This window comes from Sus scrofa, chromosome 12 (genome assembly GCF_054392235.1).
Source record: "Sus scrofa isolate SSC_HxYL_T2T_F1_AM1 chromosome 12, Sscrofa_HxYL_maternal_Yorkshire_Landrace_v2.0, whole genome shotgun sequence".
Taxonomy (NCBI): domain Eukaryota; kingdom Metazoa; phylum Chordata; class Mammalia; order Artiodactyla; family Suidae; genus Sus; species Sus scrofa.
In genome coordinates, this window is record NC_139394.1 from 57848060 (window position 1) to 57870197 (window position 22138).

General features: G+C 51.8%; 2 protein-coding genes across 9 annotated transcripts; one reads left to right on the forward strand and one right to left on the reverse strand.

Annotated features, from left to right (window-relative positions):
* Positions 1 to 38: 38 nt before the first annotated feature.
* ELP5 (elongator acetyltransferase complex subunit 5) lies at positions 39 to 6007 on the forward strand. 4 transcript variants are annotated; one of them, XR_014821767.1, is made up of 8 exons: positions 39 to 100; positions 260 to 320; positions 406 to 486; positions 2381 to 3334; positions 3630 to 4298; positions 4737 to 4867; positions 4968 to 5068; positions 5618 to 6007. XR_014821767.1 is itself a non-coding variant. In XM_003131929.5 (8 exons), exons 1-8 carry the CDS (start codon positions 55 to 57, stop codon positions 5730 to 5732), a joined length of 903 nt encoding a protein of 300 aa, XP_003131977.1. In that variant the 5' UTR covers positions 39 to 54; the 3' UTR covers positions 5733 to 6007. The 4 variants fall into 4 exon arrangements, 2 of the variants coding, with proteins under 2 accessions (XP_003131977.1, XP_084842064.1); XR_002337356.2 differs by having other exon boundaries at positions 2381 to 2601; positions 4117 to 4298; XM_003131929.5 differs by having other exon boundaries at positions 2381 to 2601; positions 4117 to 4298; positions 4737 to 4832.
* A 242-nt stretch (positions 6008 to 6249) lies between these two features.
* CLDN7 (claudin 7) lies at positions 6250 to 22122 on the reverse strand. 5 transcript variants are annotated; one of them, XM_021066034.2, is made up of 6 exons: positions 21932 to 22122; positions 12404 to 12484; positions 7935 to 8164; positions 6934 to 7098; positions 6722 to 6806; positions 6250 to 6628 (listed from the first exon to the last, which is right to left on the reverse strand). In XM_021066034.2, the coding sequence occupies exons 3-6, from the start codon at positions 8155 to 8157 to the stop codon at positions 6466 to 6468; spliced, it is 636 nt and encodes a 211-aa protein (XP_020921693.1). In that variant the 5' UTR covers positions 8158 to 8164; positions 12404 to 12484; positions 21932 to 22122; the 3' UTR covers positions 6250 to 6465. The 5 variants fall into 5 exon arrangements, with proteins under 5 accessions (XP_020921693.1, XP_084838666.1, XP_005669240.1 ...); XM_084982540.1 differs by lacking the exon at positions 21932 to 22122 and adding an exon at positions 13216 to 13376; XM_005669183.4 differs by lacking the exons at positions 12404 to 12484; positions 21932 to 22122 and adding an exon at positions 9048 to 9170.
* Positions 22123 to 22138: the final 16 nt, after the last annotated feature.

Genomic DNA, 22138 nt, shown 5'->3' on the forward strand with positions numbered 1-22138 from the left:
TGGAGCGTGACGCCATCAGAGGGCGTCTGAAGAGGGTCGGGACGCGTGTTGGAAATGTTGGAGTCGCTGTTGGCTTTTGGTGGCCTGGTGCTCCTGCGGGGTGAGGATCACAGGGACAGGGCCTTCCGAGTAGGGCACAAGGGGCGGAAGTGGAGAGGAAAGACCGTGGGTCACAGCCAGGGGTGGAGGGCGCGACTGGTTCTTGAATGCTGGAAACCTCAGTGTTCTCCGGTTGCTTATCGTCCCTCGCTCTCCCCAGACTCCGTAGAGTGGGAGGGGCGCAGTCTCCTGAAGGCACTTATCAAGAAATCTGCACTGCGGTGAGTATCTCGCAGAGTCTCGCTGTCCTCCCCGGAAAGGGAGCGTGGGCTCCACTCTTTGACGCTCCCCCTTATCTCTGCTCAGTGGAGAGCAAGTCCACATCCTGGGCTGTGAAGTGAGCGAAGAAGAGTTTCGTGAAGGTTTTGACTCCGACGTCAACAGACGGTAGGTACCATTGGGAGGGTTTTGATTTAATTGGATTTGGAACCTCTTTTGCTGAGGAACGTCCCTTTCAGCACCAGTATGTAGTAGTTGCTACTTAAAATATTTATTGAATGGATGGATGTGGGTTTTTTCAGGAGATGGGAATTAGTAAGAGGAATGGTATCTGGGAGTTCCCGTCGTGGCTCAGTGGTTAATGAATCTGACTGGGAACCATGAGGTTACGGGTTCGATCCCTGGCCTTGCTCAGTGGGTTAAGGACCCGGCGTTGCCGTGAACTGTGGTGTAGTTTGCAGGCGCGGCTCAGATCCCACATTGCTGTGGCTGTGGTGTAGGCCAGCGGCTACAGCTCCGATTAGACCCCTAGCCTGGGGAACCTCCACATGCCAAGGGAGCAGCCCTAGAAAAAGGCAGAAAGACCAAAAAAAAAAAAGAGAGAGAGAGAGAGAGAGAGAAAGAATGGCATCTGGAGATCATAGAAGATGAGAGAAATAGAATAATAAAAAGCCGACAAGGACAGGTTAGCACCAGAGGCTGGACTGGAGGATAAGAAAAAACATGTTCTGCCTTTTGAGTTACTGAGAATCTGGTGGACCATACATAGATTCCAAACTTGGATCAGCACGAACTGCAGGGTACATAGGGATTTGTCCTTCAGGCGGAAGTTTATGCAGAATTAGGGAGGTACGGAAGGCATACATGGGAGATGGGAGAGCTTTCTGAGGTCGCACAGAGGTACCTGATGCTAAAAGATCTTAGAGCGCGAGAAGAGTTATCCTCAAGGCAGTGAGGGGGGTGGTCATTTGAAAATTTGGGAGGAGAGTGATCACATCATACCTGTTAGAAAGACTCTTCCGGTGACCCCAGTGTGGAGAATGGTTGGGAGCAGACAGTCTGGGCACAGGGAAGCCAGGCGGGAAGGCTGCTGGCAGCAATTCAGGGTCAGTCAGATGGATACATGAACCAGTTGGAGCAGTGAACAAAGCAGACGCAATTCCTGTTCCAGTGAAGCTTGAAGAATACTGGTAGGAGGTGACATAGGCCTGGTTTAAGGCAGTGGCAGTAGGGATGGAGCGTTTGGGACAAATGTAAAAGGACTTCAGGGACTTTCCAGGACTTAAAAGACTGATGTGGGGTAGGGGAAAGCACCCAGGTCGGGAGGTCCCTGAATCCACCTACACTGGCTGGTTAGGAAAGATTTCTTCCTGGTCTGCTTAGCTAAGTGGAAGCGGGTAGTTTACATTTGTCTGTTGAGCCTGCCTTAATTTTGTATCAGCTGTTGTAGTAGAGCTGGATGTTAGGATGGCATCCGCAGAGAAGCCGAAGGTGGGAAGGAGGGGTCTGGGAACAAGTTCTGCCACCAGGAAGTTCCCGAGGGTTTCTGGTCCATGCCAGTCTCTTTTCCTGCAGTGCTTTTATTTGTAGTTAGTACCACAGAAGATTCCGGATCTTTTCTAAGCCGTTACTGTGTAAGTAGAAACTCTGTCTTGGGTCCTTTCCCTTTATCCATCCAGAGAGTGATACACTTTAGGCACCACTCAGGAAATATTGGATAAAGGTGATAGCTAACATCTATCAAGCATTAGTATGTGTCAAGCCTTGTGCTCGATGTCAGGAGGTATTTCCATTTTACAAAAGAAGAAACTAAGTCCTAGTGGGATGAAGTAACGTATCAGAGGACCTTGGGCAAGTAGCAGACCCAAGCTTGGAGCTCAAGGCTGTCTCACTCCCAGAGTCTGTGCTCTCAATCACTGTATGCTACCTCTTAGTAAAAAGTTTTCACTAATGTTGAGACTCTTAGTGACAGTGGAGAAAACAGAGCCACAGAGATCGGAAGCTGAAGTCGGAGGTTCGAGGAAGGGGCAGTGTAAACATGTCTCTTATTTTCTCCTTGCAGGCTGATTTACCATGATCTCTTCAGAGACCCTCTCAACTGGTCAAAGACTGGGGAAGCTCCTCCTGGGGGGCCCCTGGAAGCCTTGAGAGCCCTGTGCAGGAGGACAGTCCCTGGCCCTGTCACCATTGCTGTGGATTCTCTCAGTTGGCTGCTGCTTCGCTTTCCCTGCACCGCACTCTGCCAGAGCCTGTATGCGCTGAGCCAGCAGGACTCCTCCCGTGGTAGAAACAGATTGGGATCTCCAGTCTTTCAGCTCTTTAACCTTGATTCGACGGCACGATTTCTCCATCATGCTACCTACTAATCACACTTTTTTTTCTCTTCCACGTTCTTTTCTCCTCATTCATTTCATTCAGCCATCCAACAAACGCTAGAAACAGAGCAGCAGTTCCCATTGTGGCTCAGCAGTACTAAACCCAGCTAGTATCCATGAGTTGCTGTGGCTGTGGTGTAGGCTGGCAGCTGTAGCGCCGATTTGACCCCTAGCAAAGCATGTCACATACAATTCTAGATAATGGGAAGATGAAGGCTAACTCCAGTCAGGTCTTTGCCTTCCAGGAACACAAAGTCCCGTAAAGGGTACAGACAAGTAAACAGGCCATTACAAGATGGCCTGATAAGGACCATGGTGATAATGGATGGAGCAGAGTTCCTTAAGGAAGGAACGTCTGAAAGAGGAGTCAGCCAGGGGCACTGGGACCAGCCTGAAAGTACAGTGGGCACTAGAATGGGCTTTCGAGTCTGATACCCAGCTTTGTGTGAAGATGTTTGGGGAGTTTCCTGGTGGCTCAGCAGGTTAGGGGTCTGGCCCCGGAATTTCCACACGCCACAGGCACAACCAAAATTATTAATAGGTATTTGGTTTCTCAGTGCTTCCATCTTCTCTGTAAAAATCAGGGGGCGAAGGGGTGGGTAGGGAGTTTATGGTATTAAGATGAACCACTCGGCATTGCAGTTTTTTTGTCTTTTGTCTTTTTTTGTCTTTTGTTGTTGTTGTTGCTATTTCTTGGGCCGCTCCCGCGGCATATGGAGGTTCCCAGGCTAGGGGTTGAATCGGAGCTGTAGCCACCAGCCTACACCAGAGCCACAGCAACGCAGGATCCGAGCCGCGTCTGCAACCTACACCACAGCTCACGGCAACGCCGGATCGTTAACCCACTGAGCAAGGGCAGGGATCGAACCCGCGACCTCATGGTTCCTAGTCGGATTCGTTAACCACTGCGCCACGACGGGAACTCCGGCATTGCAGTTTTTGTAGATCAGATACAATCAAGTGTCAGCAGTTCCATGCAAGTCTACCTAAAAACGCAGGTGTTTTCGTGTAGCGCCTGACACCCTGTAATTGTGCTAAAAGGGGAAGGAAGAACAGAGGGGAGCTAGGGCACTGGCTGGGATCTTAGCAAGTTGCAGACATTGTAAGCAGTTCCGTGAGTGAGAGATGGGGCTGGAAAGCAAGCAGAGACCAGATGCTCCAAGTGTAAATTCCCTCCTGAAGGCCTCGCAGAGGAGCTGGGGATTGAGGTCAGAGTGGTGCCTTGATCGGGCGTCCATTGAGTAAGAAGGTGGTAGAGGTGAGGGCAGGGCAGGGCGGTGACCCTGGCCCAGGTCCCCGTCGGGGTTGTGGTTCTGATGGAATGAGAGCCTCTCCTTCCTTTTGTCCTTTTCACTGTTCCGTCCCAGCCCAACCCCTGAATGTTCCCTCCTGCCCTTCACGCCCTGTGCTTGTTCCTCCCCAGGTGACAGCTCCCCAGGAGAGCCGGTGCGTGTGCTAGGCCTGCTGCATGAAGAGCTTCATGGCCCAGGCCCCTTGGGAGCCTTGAGCAGCCTTGCTCAGACCGAGGTGACCCTGAGTGGTACCATGGGCCAGGCCTCGGCCCACATCCTCTATCGGAGGCCCCAGCAACGCCCAGCCCGCCAGGTCAGGAGAAACTGAAAGCTCGGGAGGCCTGGAGGTTGGGGTCACACAAAGAGGAAGAACAGTAAAGAGCTGAGACAGTGGAGCACTCTCCTGGGCTCTCGGCATTTCGGCCATTCCCTCCGTCTCCCCGGCCCCCTGCGAGGCAGATTGTTTTTTTTTATCCCCATTTTATAGCCTGGAAAGCCCATATCCTATGAGCTTATTAACCAATGAAAGACACTGCCTTCCGGGCAACGGAAAAGGAGAAAAGGCCAGGAGTGGTTCCTGGAGGGGTGAGAAACCAGTCCCTGGGAGGTTTGAGGGGCTGAAAGGCAGAGAGCAGGGCCCAGAGCAGCCTTTACACGGGTGGCTGGGAGCAGGGGCTGCAGGTCTCGGTTCTCTCCATATTGTTTGGTAAGATGGAAAAGGCCTTTTTAATACTCTTCTTTCTTCCCCCAGACTCAGTGGTTCGCCATCCTTCCTGACTTCAGCCTGGATCTCCAAGGGGGGCCGCCGCTCGAGTCCCAGCCCCACCCGGATCCTCACACTCCCCCGGTATCTGAAGAACCAGGCCAGCACAGGGGCTGGAGGTGGGGGTCTGGAAAAAGGAGAGGAGGCTAAAAACTGCAGAGGTTGGGGGTGGGGTCAGGGATCCACAAGGCAGAGCGGCAGCATCACTCGTACCTACAGGCGGACCCCACGACTCATTTGACCTTCAACCTTCACCTGTCCAAGAAAGAGAGAGAAGCCAAAGACAGCCTGACCCTGCCCTTCCACTTCAGCTCGGAAAAGTAAGGTTGGGGCTTCGGAGCCCAGGCTCCCAAGTTAAGCCCAGCATCTGGGCCTGAAGGTGGGGTGACAGCGGGTTGTTGATTAACCTATGACTTTATAGGGGCCGAAGTCCACCTTTAGTGGTTCTCCACCCGTCTAAACCCCTGCAATGGCAAAGGGCCTTTACGTCTCTTCTCGGTTAGAGTCTTGGGTCCCAGCTCCACCACCTGGTCCCCAGAATAATCTGGCCTGGGTTGAGCCAGACCACACCAGACCTTGGGGAAGCAGCTCTATCTCCGACACCACTGACGGGAAGCTAAATGCATTGGCAGAGGCAGGTTATTAAGAGCTTAGTGAGGCCTGTTGTGTGCCCAGTGTGTGGGCGGGTGAAGCAAGACAGCAGGATCCTTGCCCTGGAGCTGCTAAAAACTTGGAAGAGTATCCTTGCACCAAGTGGTGCTTCAGTGCTGAGAGGCCAGACAAAGGGACTTGGACCAAAGAGGGAGTCCAGTCACGGGGAAAGAGGGCATCCAGACACGACCCTCACTGCCACCCTTGTTTTTGCTCAGGCAGCAGGCTCTGCTGCGCCCAGGGCCAGCCCAGGCCACCAGCCGCATCTTCTATGAGCCGGATGCTTACGACGACCTGGACCAAGAGGACCCAGATGATGACCTAGATGTCTGAGTGGCCGGGAGATCTGACTGGACTCTAATGGGGGGGGGGGCTGGGCCCACAACCACCCTTCCTTTGTCTCTGGTGGCCTCACCCTGTCTCTGCCCCGACTTTGTTCCCTGAGTCTGAAGGCCCTGCCCTGTGACCCATGAGCCAGGCAGCAGCTTCCAGGTGGGACAGAAAGCAGGCGGGGGGGGGGGGGGGGCAGAAGGGGAGGTGAGAGGATAGGAACAGCCCCATGCCCTTCCCCAGCCTAATAAAATCTTTATTTTTTAATTTAAAAAAAACCTCTTTGGTCACTATTTAAACAAGAGTTGGGAGCAAATGGGACTGGAGACTGGCAATAGTCCCTTTCGTCAAAATGGGGGGCCTGGGTGCCAGAAGGGTGGAGCTGGCAAGGCCTTGCACCCCATTGGTGGCAGGAAGTGATTTTTTTTTTAAACAAGTAGGTACACTTTAGGTTCTAGGCTCCCTGCAAGTACCTGAGTTGAAAGAAAGCAGATGCTCTGAAGGGAGAATAAAAGCCTACTTTCCAAAACATAGTTTTATTACTGTACAAAAAGCACACACTCTCCCCTTTTGGTCCCCCCTCCCAACCCCCCAGGAACTGTACACAGTGTGCCAGGCTGGAGTGACCGCAGGCTTCTGCTCCGCACTCTGCCCACGGGCTGAGCTCTCTGCCCCAGGTCCTTTCAGATGTCTGGGGTGCCCTATAGGCTGCCAGGCTGGGGCAGGGCAGCCCAGCTCACACGTACTCCTTGGCAGAATTGGGCTTAGGGTAGGAGCGGGGTGCACGGTACCCAGATTGGCCCTCACTCCCAGGACAAGAGCAAGAGAGCAGCGCACCTCCCAGGAGGACCAGAGAGGACCCTGCCCAGCCAATGAAGATGGCAGGGCCAAACTCATACCTGTGGAGAGATGGGACTGGGGTCAGAAGCCCTGGCCTGCCTCTCCCAACCCCAGGACCCCAGACCCTTAGAAGGTAGGGCTCCCATACTTACTTCACGTTTGTGGGGACCAACGGGTTATAAAAGTCTGTGACAATCTGGTGGCCATACCAGGAGCAAGCTATCAACGCACAAAGACCTGGAGAAGAAATGAGGATTCAGACATTGTGAACACCCCCCCCAATCCAGTACCACGCCGGCCCTCACCACCCCCCAGGATGGGCCCGGAAGAGAGTCCCTGGGCCCACCGTAGACCTGTTGCTCACCTGCCACGATGAAAATGATGCCTCCAGTCATGGCTATACGGGCTTTCTTCACTTTGTCGTCTCCCCCACAGTTTGTACACTTCATGCCCATGGTTCCCACGAACATGGCCATCAAACCCAGCACCAGGGAGACCACCATTAGGGCTCGGGTGGCTTGCAGGGCCGCTGCGGAGAAGGCAAAAGGATGCCATCGTTGCTGGAAATGCCAGCGGCCCTCGGAGGGCTCCAGCCTCCTGAGTCGCTGACCGAGCCCCACTGGTCGCTAGTCTGGGGCCCCCTTGGCTCCCGGTCCCGGGCCAGAGCCGGTGGATCCCGCCCCTCCTGACTCCGCGGCCTTCCCGCTCCGCCCCGCCCTTTCGGCTCTAGGATCCGCCCGGGGCGCCAGGGTTTCGATGAAACTGCCCCAGGGAGGGGGAAGGGTGAAAGGGGACGTCGAAGAGGAGGCGAGCTGGTGGCCGCAGCCCCGGAACCCCGGCCGCGGATCCCGGCCCTCGTCCCAGCTCTGACCCCACTATCGAGGCCACGGTTTGTGGCTTTGGCTAATCGGCCGATAAGATTAGGAGCCGCAGGCAGCCGCCCAGGCCCGACAGGGCGCACGGCTCCTCGGCCCTCAGTCCGACCCGGCGGCCTCCAGCCCGACCCGGCGGCCTCCAGCCCAAGCCGCCTTTCGTCCGAGAAAAGGGCGGGAGAAGGCGGAGGCCGTTGCTTCCTTGGGGCGGGGGGAGGGGGGAAGGCCCGGCTCCCCGGGAGGCGCTAGGGCCGCCAAGCCGGGGACGAGGCTCCTCCAGGGCCAAGAGGAGAGCCGCGGGCCCGGGACGCGCGCACGTGCAGCCCCAGAGGCCCGCGGCCGGCCGACCCCACGGCTCCCGCCCGACCGCTTCCGCTTCCTCCTCTCCCACCTGCTCCCAGGCAACCCAGAAGGTCGGGCCCTGGGACCCCGCACGCCCCCCGCCCCAACCTCGGCCCTGGGCGCGTCCGCCCCGTCGGTCCCACGGCCTTACCGGACAGGGCGAGCACCGAGTCGTACGTTTTGCAGCTCATCATGCCTGTGCTCTGCGTGACGCAGTCCATCCATAGCCCCTTGTACATGGCCTGGGCCGTGATGATGTTGTCCCCCGCGTACGAGCTCATCTGCCACTGCGGGATGGCGGTGCAGGCCACCAGGCCCACCCAGCCCAGCAGAGCCATGGAAAAGCCCAGCAGTTGCAGGCCGGAGTTGGCCATTTCCGCCCTGAGAAAAGACGAGGGGCGCCGGGTGGGCGAATTTTAAGTCAGTCCAGGAGACAAAAAAAAGTTGGTGGTCAAGTGCCTGCAAATCTAGTCACCGAGGTAAACACAAATCGACCCCTGGGACGGGGGTGGGGGCGAAGAGGCCTCACAGCAGAGGGAACAGGGTTGGTGGCCGGCGAAAGCGATCCGCGAAGACCAGGCGGTTCCCTCCCGTGCGCTCGGCGACCCTCCCCAAACAAAGGTGGAGGGGCCGTAGGGGCGCGGTCCCGGAGTGGAAGTCCCAAGGTACCCTGGGCTCTCGGCCCGAGGCTGCAGTGCGAGGCCGAGGTCGCTCGGCGGTGAGCAGGCAGGTGCGGGCGCACAGGTGCGGCGCACCTGAGTATATGTAGGGCGTCGGGGGCGCGCCCCCGCGGGCTCTGGGAGCGCGAGGGGGGAGGGGCCGGAGGGGCGGCCGAGGGTGACCTGACGTCACCAAAGGGACACTCACCTGAGCCGGAAGTCCTGGCCCCCACCCCTCCCGGCCCAGGTAAAGAGGAAGAAACCTGAGCACCAGGGTCACGCCCCTCGACTAGCCGGGCTCAGACCGCCGGAGGGGAGGAGGCGGAGTCTGCGCCGGAGTCCCCAGCTTAGAGTAAGCCCCTCTGGACTGGAGGTCCCTGGGGCTCTAGGTTGTCCCTTGCCCTCTCCCCAACAGGTGCGCCAGGAACGCGGTGGAGCCGGAGCGGGGTGGGGGGGATGCCCCGGGCCAGCCTTGATGCCGCCTTTCCCGCCCGCGGGGACTCTCGGTTTCCACCCTAGGCGCTCTTTGTCCCGCCCTACTTTCGCCCTCATCCTCTGCGCTTCTCTTTTTCCCTTCAGCGTCCTCTCCTAGTAGCCAATCCCACCTGCAGGGGCTCTGGCTCCAATCCTTCAGAACTGCCCACAGCAGCGGGGTTGGCGTCCCCGTCCCTGCCTGACGTGACAGCGTTTGGGCCCTTGGTACCCCACGTCCCCAAGGTCACTGTCCCACCCCGCCTCAAGGGTGCTTATAGCAGAAGGAAGAAACCACTGAGCCGGAAGCCAGGCAAGGGTGGGAGCAGAGAAAGGCTGGGTCAGAGTCTTGGCCACACCTGTCATTCCCCTCCCTGGAGTCTTTGTGAGCCGTCCTCACCTTTCCTCTACCTCCTCCCTGAGCCCTGCACACACTTCTCTCCTTCCTTCTGATCCTGGACCTGCCTCTTTGTGCGTCCCCCCCACCCCTTCACCTTCGGTCTCCCAGGACGTCTTGGCTCTAATAGGGCCTTTAATTCAGCCCGCAGACTCCCACCTCACCCTCGGGTTTCTTCTCTCTCTCCCCAAGCGATGGCCCCACCCTTGCTCCCATCTCCTGCAAGCATCCCCCATTTATCCACTCCTCCCTCTTTTTTTTTTTTTTGTTTTTTTTTTTTGTTTGTTTTAGGGCTGCACCCGCCGCATATGGAGGTTCCCAGGCTAGGGGTCAAGTCGGAACTGTAGCTGCCAGCCTACACCAGAGCCACAGCCACGCGGGATCCAAGCCATGTCTGCGACCCACATCACAGCTCATGGCAACACCAGATCCTCAACCCACTGATCAAGGCCAGGGATCGAACCTGCAACCTCTTGCTTCCTAGTCAGATTCATTTCCTCTGCGACACAACGGGAACTCCTTTTTTTTTTTTTTTCTTCATTCCTCCCTCATCTGTTATCATCTCCCCTTCCTGCCTATTCTGTTTCCAATGTCACGCCTCTCTCTTTTAGTCTACCTTTGTACCCTATCTCCAGTCCCCTTGGGGCCCAGCATCACCAAGTAGTCTTTCTTTGCATCCTCCTGTGCGAACAGCGCTGCCACCTCGTCCTGTTTCCTCCCAGTCTACCTCGCCTCCAACCTCCTGACACCTCAGGCTCACAAGCCTTTCTTTCCTTTTGGCCCCACTCATGGAACATGGTATACACCACAGCTGCGGCAGCACCGGATCCTGAACCCAGTAAGTCTTTCCTTCTTTTATTCAATAAAAATATTAAAGGGGGGAGTTCCCTGGTAGTCTAGTGGTTAGGATTCAGCACCGTCACAGCTGTGGCCTGGGTTCAGTCCCCAGTCTGGGAACCGAGATCCTACACGAAGCCCCTGCTAGCTTCCGCCCAAATAAATAAATAAATAATGAAACAGCCCTTCGCACTCAGCTAATTAACCTGCTTTTCTATAAAATTCAGCCTTTATAAACTCTTCATTATTCATTTTAATTCTTCTACCTTTTTTGTCTTTTTTTGGGATTTTTTGTTTGTCTGTTTGGCCTTTTAGGGCCACGCCTGCAGTATATGCAAGTTCCCAGGCTAGAGGTCAAATTGAAGCTGTAGCTGCCGGCCTACAGCACAGCCACAGCAACACCAGATCCTTAACCCACTGAGCAAAGCCAGGGATCAAACCCACATCCTAGGGACACTAGTCGGATTAGTTTCTGCTGCACCACAATGGGAACTCCTAATTTTTCTACTTTTTTTTTTTTTTTTAAGGTGCTTTCCAGCTCAGAAATAACACAGTCTCATTACTTAAATATATCCAGCTTCTTTCCACCTGAGACCATCTCAGCCCGAGCCATCGTCACCTCTTGCCTGGACACTGCAACTGCCTCCAAACCAATCTCCCTACTTCCCTGCTTGTCATAAAAATCTGTTCTCCGGAAGTGACTTTAAAAAAAAATAATGAGGAGTTCCCATCATGGCGCAGCGGAAACGAGTCTGACTAGGAACCATAAGGTTACGGGTTCGATTCCTGGCCTCGCTCAGTGGGTTAAGGATCCGGCGTTGCCATGAGCTGAGGTGTAGGTGGCAGACGCAGCTCGGATCCCGCGTGGCTGTGGCTGTGGTGTAGGCTGGCAGCTACAGTTTCGATTCGATCCCTAGCCTGGGAACCTCCATATGCCACGGTGTGGCCCTAAAAAGCAAAATCATAATAATAAACTGAGATCTTGTCACTTCCTGTTTAAAATGCTTAAAACGTCCAGTGGCACCCTTTTGCTTCTATGGCCCTACCAGATTTAGCAAATAAATGCCATGTTATGGCTTCCCAGGCTCTGAGTCAGCCACACTTCCTGAACCGTACTATATCCCTTCCCAGGGTGCCTTTGCACTCTGTCCCCGACGCCTGGGTGCTCTGCTTCGTCTACCCCACCCAACCTTCCTCTACCCGGCCAACCAACGCATCCTTCAGCCATCAACTCAAATAGCACTTCTCCCAGGAAGCCGGGCCTGACCCCCCAACGCCAGACTGAGTCAGATCACCTTGCTGAAAGCTCACTCCGCTACTTGTCCTTTGCTTTCAAGGCTCTTATCATAGCCTGAAACTATTTACCTTGTGTGGTAATTTATTCAATGTCAGTCTCCCTGCTGTACTGCCAGCTCCAAGAGGGCAGAGATGTGTCTGGGTTTTATCACCAATAAATCTTTGACTGAAATTGCAAATTAACAAGTCTTTCATCCACTTATTTGACAAGTATGTTCTGAGGGCTTCTAGAACACACCATGCTTGACACTGGGGCTGCCACTGTAAGCCAGAGAGATAAGGACACTGTGCTCAGACAACTTAGATTCCAGAGGGAGGAAGCAGACAATAAAGACATAAAGCAAATGGTGCCTGTCTTGCAGGCAATAAAATAGGGTAATGTCACGAGGTTGGGTCCCCTCCAGAGGTAGGTCAGGGACACCTTTCTAAGAAGGGACTGTTAAGTAACAAGCCACTCACAGAGTTCCCGTCGTGGCTCAGTGATGAACGAATCCGACTAGGAACCATGAGGTTGCAGGTTCGATCCCTGGCCTTGCTCAGTGGGTTAAGGATCTGGTGTTGCCATGAACAGTGGTGTAGGTAAAGCAGGATCTCTTGGGAAGTTCCCTGGTAGCCTGTGGTTAAGGATTCGGCGTTGTCACTCCGGAGGCTCAGGTTCCATCCCTGGCCCGGGAACTTCCACATGCCGTGGGCATGGCCAAACAAGCAAACAAACAAAAGCCAAAAGGAGACAAAATAAAGCAGCACCTCTCGACCTCAGCCAGGGACCTGCGCTGCCACAGAGACAATGCCAGATCTTTAACCTAGGGGGCCACCATGGCACTCCTAGAAGTCAACAACAATAATGAGGACACAGAGGAAGATGATAAGCCAGATGCTGAAGTTGTCCAATTCCACCCTATTCAGGAATTTATTCTTGGGCCTCAACTGTCTCATCTAGAAAACCAGAGTGATACATACCATTATGCCTGCTTCGGAAACCGGAGGCTGGTCTCAATGCTCTCCTCTGGTTCCGCCGGGAGTGCATTTTGAGATCCAGATCTGGAAAAGGAGGTAAAAAGCGACAAACTCATTTTATGAGACTACGGTACTTCTGCCACTGAAATTAGTTACGGATTATATTAGAAAAGTATTATAGACCCATTTCGTCTTAAATATATAGATGCAAAAATCATGAATAAACTATCACTTAATCAAAAGTAACAATATATTTAAAGAGTAATACATCTCAACAGAACAGTCTGTCCCAGGAATGTGAATGTTTCAATTAGACAATCCATTAATGTAATTCACTACATGAGTAGATTAAAGAAAAAATATATATAGTTGTCTTAATAATTAAAAAAAAAACATATGAGGGAGTTCCTGTGTGGCTCAGTGGGTTAAGTATCAGGTGTTGCCACTGCAGTGGCCCCAGCCCACTGCTGTGGTGCAGGTTCCATCCCTGGCTTGGGAACTTCTGTATGCCAAGCGTGCAGCCAAATTAAAAAAAAAAAAAAAGCATTTGATAAGGTACCTACTTATGATAAGAGCTTTTTAAAAATTTTATGGCCATGCCTGCAGCATATGGAAGTTCCCAGGCCAGGGACTGAATCCAAGCTGCAGCTACAACCTACACCACAGATGCAGCAATGCCAGCACCTTAACTCACCCCTCCAGGGACCGAACTGGAATCTGCACAGAGACAAGCCAGATCATTAACCCACTGCGCCACAATGGGAACTCCTATGACACGAATTTTTAGCAAAAAAGATTAAGGAGGAAATTCTTACACTTGATGAAGAAATTTTTTTATTCATTTGCTTATTTATTTTTGGCTGCATCCATGGCATACAGAAGGTCCCAGGCCAGGGATCAAACTTGAGCCACAGAAGCGACAATGCTGGATCCTTAACCTGCTGAGCCACCAGGGAACTCCTCATCTCTTTTGTGACTGGGAAAAGAACAAAGATATCCACCTTTATCCCTTTTGTTTGACATAGTTCTGGAAGTCTTTTTTTTTTTTTTTTTTTTTTGTCTTTTGTTGTTGTTGTTGTTGCTATTTCTTGGGCCACTCCCGCGGCATATGGAGGCTCCCAGGCTAGGGGTTGAATCGGAGCTGTAGCCACCAGCCTACGCCAGAGCCACAGCAATGCGGGATCCAAGCCGCGTCTGCAACCTACACCACAGCTCATGGCAACGCCGGATCGTTAACCCACTGTGCAAGGGCAGGGACCGAACCCACAACCTCATGGTTCCTAGTCGGATTTGTTAACCACTGCGCCACGACGGGAACTCCTGGAAGTCTTGATCAATACTACAAGGAAGTGAAAGAAATACCTAGTGTGAAGAGTGCAAAGGACAAAATAAAACTGACTTGCAGATGACAGAATCGCCTACTTAGAAAATCAAGTAGAATCAGCAGAGAGACTATTAGAACTATCCAGGGTGTTCAGTAAGGTTGCTGAATACAAGATCAACCTACGAAAAGAGTCACTAGCACGTCACTACACCAGCAATAACTAACTAGAAAATGTAATTTAAAAAATAACACTTGATTTCCATCACCGACAAAAATTATAAAGCATCTAGAATTAACCAAGTATTCATAAGACCTCCATGCAAGAAAAATTTTAATTCTAACAAAGAACAAAGAGGATGACATAAAAAAGAATCGGCAGGAGTTCCCGTCGTGTCGCAGTGGTTAACGAATCCGACTAGGAACCATGAGGTTGCGGGTTCGGTTCCTGCCCTTGCTCAGTGGGTTAACGATCTGGCGTTGCCGTGAGCTGTGGTGTAGGTTGCAGACGCGGCTCGGATCCCGCATTGCTGTGGCTCTGGCATAGGCCGGTGGCTACAGCTCCGATTCAACCCCTAGCCTGGGAATCTCCATATGCCGCGGGAGCGGCCCAAAGAAATAGCAACAACAACAACAACAACAACAAAAGACAAAAAAAAAAAAAAAAAAAAAAAAAGAATCGGCAAAAAGTCCATGCTTTTAAAATGGGATGACTTACCATTATAAAGATATAAGTTGTCCCCAGAATAACTTATAATATGATATCTTACCAATAAAAATCCAATTGATTTTTTTAAAAGGTCATGATAAATGTACCCCCCAAATTGTTTGGAGCAATTAAAAAAAAAAACACATACAAATGGTCAGGTCAGCACAGGAAGAGAAACAAGAGGGGTCTTGCCCTTCCAGAAATTTAAACTTGCTACAAAGTGTCCAGCAACAATAACAGCACAGGAGTTCCCCTGTGGCGCAGCAGGAACAAATCCGACTAGGAACCAGGAGGTTGCGGGTTCGATCCCTGGCCTTGCTCACTGGATTAAGGATCCAGCTTTGCCGTGAGCTGTGATGTAGGTCACAGACGTGGCTTGGATCATAGGTCGGCAGCTGTAGCTCCGATTGGACCCCTAGCCTGGGAACCTCCATATGCCATGGGTGCAGTCCCAGAAAATACAAAAAAAAAGAAAAAAGAAAAAATATGGCTCAATATGGGAAAAATAAATTGGATCCCTAACACCCAAAATAAGGATGAATTCCACGTGGATTAGAAAGACTAAATGTGAGGGCTCCCGTCCTGGCTCAGCGATTAATGAACCTGACTGGTATCAGGGAGGACACGGGTTCCATCCCTGGCCCTGCCGTGCTCAGTGCCGGTTGCCAAGAGCTATGGTGTAGGTTGCAGGTGCGGCTCGGATTCCGAGTTGCTGTGACTCTGGTGTAGGCTGGTGGCTACAGCTCCGATTGGACCCCGATTGGACCCCTGGCCTGGGAACCTCCATGTGTGGTGGGCGCAGTCCTAAAAAAAAAAAAGAGAGAGAGAAAGACCCCTTCCCCAAAAAAGACTAACTGTCAAGAGCCAAACTATAAAGTCATTGGAAGAAAAGATAAATTTGTGAGGCAGAAATGAAAAAGGACATATGCAAAATTTCAAAAGCGCAAATCAATCATAAGGGGATGACTGGTCATTGTGATTACATCACATTTCAGGATTTCTACGAAATGAAGTTCACTGAGGAAAGATTAATCGACGGACGACAGAACTAGAGAAAATATTGGCAGTGTGCAAATCTAACAAAGAAGTGATATTATTGGTTTAAATGTCTTGCTAATCAACAAGAAAACTATTCCAGGGGAAAATGGGTAGAGAATATAAAGGAATTGGCAAAAAAAAAAAAAAAGAAAGAAAGAAAGAAAGAAAGCCAAAGCACTATGGAGTGTTTAAAGGGATGCTCCAAGCCATAAGTAATCACAGAAAACAGCAATATTAGGTATCACCTTTTACCTCTTGAGCTGACACATGTTAGAAATCCAAACAAATTCTCATTGGATTAAAATCTCACATAGTCCATTCTGGATTTTAAAAGAGTGACTGTCTGTTGGTGAGGGAACTGGGAATTTCAGACCTTGCTGGTGCGAGTGGAATATGGATGAGCCCACTTTGGAAAACAGTTTGGCCGATTCATAAAAAGTTACAGGTACACCCATCTGTACCATTCGGGATAATACAATCCAGCCATTCTACTGTTAGATATTTTCCAAGAGGAATGAAAGCTTATGTCCATATAAAGATCTACACATGAATGTTCCTAGCAGCTTTATTTGCAATGACCCCAAACTGAAAATAACTCAAATATCCATCAACAGGTGAATGGGCATTCAAACTGATTAAGGTTGATAATTAAATCAATAATACCGAGCAATCAAAAGGGGAGAAGTTGTAACACATGTAACAAACAACATAGATGAATCTCAAAATAATCAAGTAAAAGAAGCCCAGACAGAGAGTTCCCTAGTGGCTCAGTGGGTTAAGGATCCGGCATGGTCACTCCTGTGGCTCGAGTTCGATCCCTGGACTGGGAATGTCCTGATGCCACAGGCATAGCCAAAAAGAGAAAAGAAGCCCAGACAAAAGGAGTAACTTCTGTAGGATTCTGTTTACATAAAATTCTGAAAAATGCAAACTGGTCCATCATGACCAAAAGCAGATCCGTGGTTGCCTAGGGGATGAAAGGACTAATTACAAAGAGGTACCAGGAAACACTGGAGGTGATAGATGTGTTCGTTATCTCGACACTGAGGACAGTTTCATGGGTGTAGACATATGTCAAAACTTATCACATTACGGATGTTAACCAGCCTCACTACGGCAATCATTTCGCAATACCCACAGACATCAAATCCTTATGTTGTACAACTGAAATTAATGTAATGGTACATGTCAACCCTACATCAACAACAATCTTCTGACTTATCAAAGTGTACATTTTGCACCTTTTATTTATCTACTTTTGGCCACACCCACAGCATGCAGAAATTCCTGGGCCAGGGATCGAACTCCCGCCGCTGCTACTGCAGGGATGACACCTGATCCCTAACCCGACATGCCACCAGGGAACTCCTGTATATTGTAAATATGTACAATTATAGCTCAATAATGCTGTTTAAAAAAACTCAATTAACCACCCTATTCCAAGCCTTCATTATTTGCCTTCATTAAAACTCGAGGAAGTAGATACTATTATTATCTCCCTTCTCATTTTACAGATGAGGTAAATAAAGCACAAAGAGCTTAGGTAACTTTTCCAAGGGCACAGGGTTAGTAAGGAGCAGACCTGGGGCTCAAACTCAGGCAGGTTGGGCCCTGAGTCCATACTCGATCTTAACTGTGTTGCTTCGGGTAGATGCTGCCTCAGAGGGTGTGTGTGGTGGTAGCAGAACCCTCCAGAGCTGCTGATGGAAGTGGAGCTGAAAGAGTCGAGAGCTAGCTGGTAGTACTTAGTCAAATTAGATATAAGTATACCCTATGACTCAGCAATTCCACGTGGTGGAGACAGATATAAATAAAGACATAGGCAGAGGCCGAGAGAGAGCTCCCGAAACGAACCTTTGTGTAAAAATGTCCATTGCCACAGGGTTGAGAACTAGAATTGACCTGGATGCTCATTAATGAGAGGACTGATAATTGAGGCACATTATGCAACCGTAAATTGGATCATCACAGAACATGAATGGGGTTTTTTTGTTTTTTGTTTTGTTTCGCTTTGCTTTTGAGGGCCACACCCTCAGCATATATATGGAGGTTCTCAGACTAGGGGCCACAGATCCAAGCAGTGTCTGCAACCTACACCACAGCTCACGGCAATGCTGGATCTCTAACCCCCTGAGCGAGGCCAGGGATCGAACCCACAACCTCATGGTTCCTAGTCAGATTTGTTTCTGCTGGGCCACGATGGGAACTCCTGAATGGGTTTTTATTTAAAAAAAAAAAAAACTCCCTGAATGGGTTTTTAAAATGTAGTGCTTCCTGGAGTTCCCATCGTGGTGCAGTGGTTAATGAATCTGACTAGGAACCATGAGGTTGCGGGTTCGATCCCTGGCCTTGCTCAGTGGGTTAAGGATTCGGCGTTGCCGTGAGCTTTGGTGTAGGTTGCAGATGTGGCTCGGATCCCGAGTTGCTGTGGCTCTGGTGTAGGCCGGCGGCTACAGCTCCGATTTGATCCCTAGCCTGGGAACCTCCCTATACCGCGGGAGTGGCCAAAGAAATGGCAAAAAGACCAAAAAAAATGCAGTACTTCCTGAAGATCAGAGTGAAATATATAGCCAGAAGCTGTTTACATAAATGAAAAACATGTGCACACAAAACGATTCATATTTTGCAAGAGCACAAACAAAAATGAGCATTAAATGCATTGGAAGGGTTGCCTTTGAGGGAGGACGAATAAGAAATGGGTATTGGAAGTTCCCTGGTGGCTCAGGTTAAGGATCCAGCATTGTCACTGCTGCGGCGCGGGTTCCATCCCTAGCCAGAGGACGTCAAACATGTCATGGGTGCGGCCAAAAAAAGAGAAATGGGTATGGAAATAAAGGAGAATAATTGGTAAAATAAAAACAAGATTAAGACATAGCCTAGTGAGGCTAATAAGCGAAAAACTCTGTCATGAATTCAATCCTCTGTACCTGAGACCCTCATAGAGAGGAAAAAAAACAGCGAAGGGACAAAGGGAGGAGAGGGCATTGCGGGAGCTCAGGGGCCCAAGGTTTCCCTCCAGAAACTGGAAGCAAAGTGGGCCTGGAGCAAAGTAGGAGCTGGAGGCAGAGAAAGAAGTGTCCCGGCTTTCTCCGCCCCCAACCTCTTCCCTACCGCGGGCTGCACCCGGCAAGAAGGCAGGGAACACAGGAGCTGACAGCAAAAGCCTGCAAGAATCAGCTGCCCGAGACCTAGGGCTGAGCTTGGGAAGGGCTACAATAGCTTCTGAGAGCTAAGGATTAATCTCTCCATGCAAGGTCAACAAACACAGGCTCCAATGGGAAGTGCTCCTTTGTGTCTCGGGTGGCTCTCCTTTTCCCCCTCTCTCTCCATCGACCAAGAAGAGGTTGGGAAGAAGACCCACGCTCCAGGGTGTTTTTCTTCCTCCCTCCCAACTCGCTCGCCTTATTCCTATTGTCTCTTCTACTCTCCCATTACTTTTTTTTTGACTTTTTCTTTTTTTTAAGGGCCGCACCCGTGGCATACGGAAGTTCCCAGGTTAGGGGTTGAATCAGAGCTACAGCTGCCAGTATACACCACAGCCCCAGGAACTCGGGCTCTGAGCCTTGTCTGTGACCTACACTACAGCTCACGGCAACACTGGATCACTTAACCCACTGAGCGCCCAGAGATTGAACCCACATCCTCATGGCTACTAGTTGGGCTCATTACCACTGAGCCAGGACGAGAACTCCCCCCATACCTTTTTTTTTTCTTTTTTTTTTCTTTTTAGGGCTACACCCATGGTATATGGAGGTTCCCAGGTTAGGGGTCGAATCAGAGCTACAGCTGCTGGCCTATACAGCACAGCCGCAGCAACGTGGGATCCAAGCCACACCTGCGAACTACACCGCGGCTCACAGCAATGCTGGATCCTTAACCTACTGAACGAGGCTAAGGATCAAACCCACATCCTCATGGATACTAGTCAGGTTCATTTCGGTTGCACCGCAACAGGAACTCCCCCACCCACCCCCATCACTTTAATGGCCGCACCTTCGGCATGTGGACGCCCCAGGAGAGGGATGGAAACTGCACCACAGCTGCAACCCAAGCCCCAGCTGCGGCAAAGCTGGATCCTTAACCCACTGCACCAGGGATTGAAACAGCGCTGCAGAGTCAATACACGATCCTTAACCTACTGTACCACAGTGGGAACTCCTTCCCCGGGCTTAAACTCTTAGAAACATCCCTGATATGCATCAGAATAAAGCATCTAGGAATCCCCTGGTGGCTCAGTGGGTTAAGGATCGGGCATTGTTACTGCTGTGGCTTGGGTCACAGCTGTGGCGTGAGTTCAATCCCCAGCCCAGAAACTTCAGAGCATCTAAATGAGAGCAGGAATGTGCCTTGCCCCAAGTGGAAGGACAGACCCCAGCCCTGCACCCCCTCTGCTAGATTTGCCCCCAACTTTGCCTCCCTCTACCTCTACCGTTTTCCCTTTTGTCCTCTTGGTACCTTTCTCGGCTTTTCCTCTTTCCCTGTCTTCTCCCTTTGTGGTATTCCAGCATCCCTGGTTTTCCTTTTACCTTCCTGATTGGTCCCTCTCTGCTTCCAGAAATCAACTCTGCTCCTTTATACGCATAAATGATTAGTTCTGCTCAACATCAGACCTTGGCTCCTCATCTACACCGCCTCGAGCAGATATGTGCAGCCATTCACCAAAGGCTGCGCCCACTTCGTGTCTGCTGCTCCCCGATCTGTGTTCTTTTCTTTTCTCTTCTTTCTAAGGCTACACCTGTGGCATATGGAAGTTCCCAGGCTAGGGGTCAAATCAGAGCTGTAGGTGCCAGCCTACACACCACAGCCACAGCCACAGCCACGCCCAATCCTTAACCCAGGGAGCAGGGCCAGGGATCCAACCCACATCCTCAGAGATACTAGTCGGGTTCTTAACACACTGAGCCACAACGGGAACTCCTCAATCTGCAATCTTGGCCATCAGGAACAGACCCTCATTTCATTCATTCAGCAGACATTTACCGCGTGTCCACCCCTAGGCTGGGTGCTGGGGAATACAGAGGTAAACAACATCGCTTGTCCTCAAGGTTAAGGGACAGAGAAGAAATGAGGACAATATACTATATTGGAGACACGTGGCCCTCTGGAGAAAAATCAAGGAAGTTTTCACAGAGGGGGTCGCCTTTTTCGAGGATAAACAGGACTATTCCAGACTGAGGGATTAGGATGGCGAAGGCACCAAGCAGTCAAAGAGCACAGTGTGTTCTGGGTACAAGAAGTAGTTAGGAACTGATGAAAACTTGAGTGGCGGGGATAGAAGGTGAGGAAGAGACAGGAGAGGAAAGGCAGCAGGTTTTGTTCACTCTGAAAAGGGGTTTGAACTTGACAGTGGGCAACAAAGACTTGTAGGGCAGGACTGAGGAGGCTGAACTTTTGTATGGGACTCTGCCTTCCCTGTAAGACAAGAAGAGGAGCAGGAAGATGAGTTGGCGGGACGGCGGTCTGGACCAAAGTGGCAACAGTACAGGTGGAGAAAATCAGATGAATGTGAAAGCCGAGGAACTCAAAACATCAGTGCTGGGAATGAACTGGATGGGGGGTGGGGGTCGGTACAGGAGAGGAGGAATCAAGCCGGACCTGATGGGAGTGACAAGGGTGGCTCTTAGGGCCATTCACTGAGATGAGGAAGTTAGCAGGAGGAGCTGGTCTGGACACGCTCATCACGTGAGCTGCCCACCCAGGCGGTAACCGAATACTCAGATCTAGAGCTCCAGAAGGAGGTCTGGGATGGGCCTGAGGGGCACCTTGGAGTGGGAGAAGGTCTGGGAGAGTGGCTCGGAGACCACCTCGGCCCGATCCGCTGCGGATCCGCGCTCTCCCTCCAGATGGCACTACAGCACCGCGCTTCCGAGGCCCGTTTTCCCAGCCGCGTGCGCTCCCCTACCCAGTGTTCTGCTGCTCTCGGGACATGCCAACTCTAGGTCGTGCCCTCCTCCCTGGGCAGGATTTAGCTGGGGATTCAAACCCAGAGCGGCCTCCAGGGAGCGTGTCCCAAGTCGTCCACGCGGCTAGCACATTCTTGGCAACTCAGGGGCCTCAGGACTGGTGACGTGGTTGGTGTGACCACCTGTCCCTTGGGCCGCTTCCAGTAACCAACGTGGGCCACGGGTGTAGGGGAAGGACCAGATAGGCAGAGCCCGGAGCAGGGATGTACGGAAAGAGGACCACCAAGTCCAGACACCCGACCCGCTAGGAACGGAATTTCCTGTCCCCGGGGCCATCACCGCGTGGGGAGCGTGTCGCGGACCCTTTAAGGCTCCATCTCCCTGCCACCACCACCCCGCCCGGGACAGGCCAGGACACCGGGGACCTGACATTTGGCGTCTCCCAACGTAGGAGCTAAAAATAACCGCCGTGGGTTACTCTAGGCCATTGGCCCGCACCCACCCCGCGCGCCGCCTCGCGCTGTCTCGGGCCGCCCGCGGTCTCAACCGGGCAAGTGTACCTGGCCCATCTCCTCTCAGACCCCGCGGTTCCGAGCCAACGCGCAGGGCTTTGAAGTCGCTTCTCCGGCCCCCAAGCTTGGCAAGTGGGCGGAGTCTTCGCACTTAAGGCGACGGAGCCGCCAGGTCTCCCAGGACCCTTTTCTCAAACACTTCCCGGCGGAAAGCTAGCGGGAACCGAGGGGCGTGTCTCGCCGGGCACGCTAAGG

Coding starts and splice junctions, on each gene's coding strand:
- ELP5 (XM_003131929.5), top strand. CDS start 55: ATGTTGGAGTCGCTGTTGGCTTTTGGTGGCCTGGTGCTCCTGCGGG. Junction 487..2,380: donor GACTCCGACGTCAACAGACG/GTAGGTACCATT, acceptor TTCTCCTTGCAG/GCTGATTTACCATGATCTCT. Junction 4,299..4,736: donor AGCAACGCCCAGCCCGCCAG/GTCAGGAGAAAC, acceptor TTCTTCCCCCAG/ACTCAGTGGTTCGCCATCCT.
- CLDN7 (XM_021066034.2), bottom strand. CDS start 8,157: ATGGCCAACTCCGGCCTGCAACTGCTGGGCTTTTCCATGGCTCTGCTG. Junction 7,099..7,934: donor CTCGGTGCTCGCCCTGTCCG/GTAAGGCCGTGG, acceptor CCTTCTCCGCAG/CGGCCCTGCAAGCCACCCGA. Junction 6,629..6,721: donor TTGGTCCCCACAAACGTGAA/GTAAGTATGGGA, acceptor ATCTCTCCACAG/GTATGAGTTTGGCCCTGCCA.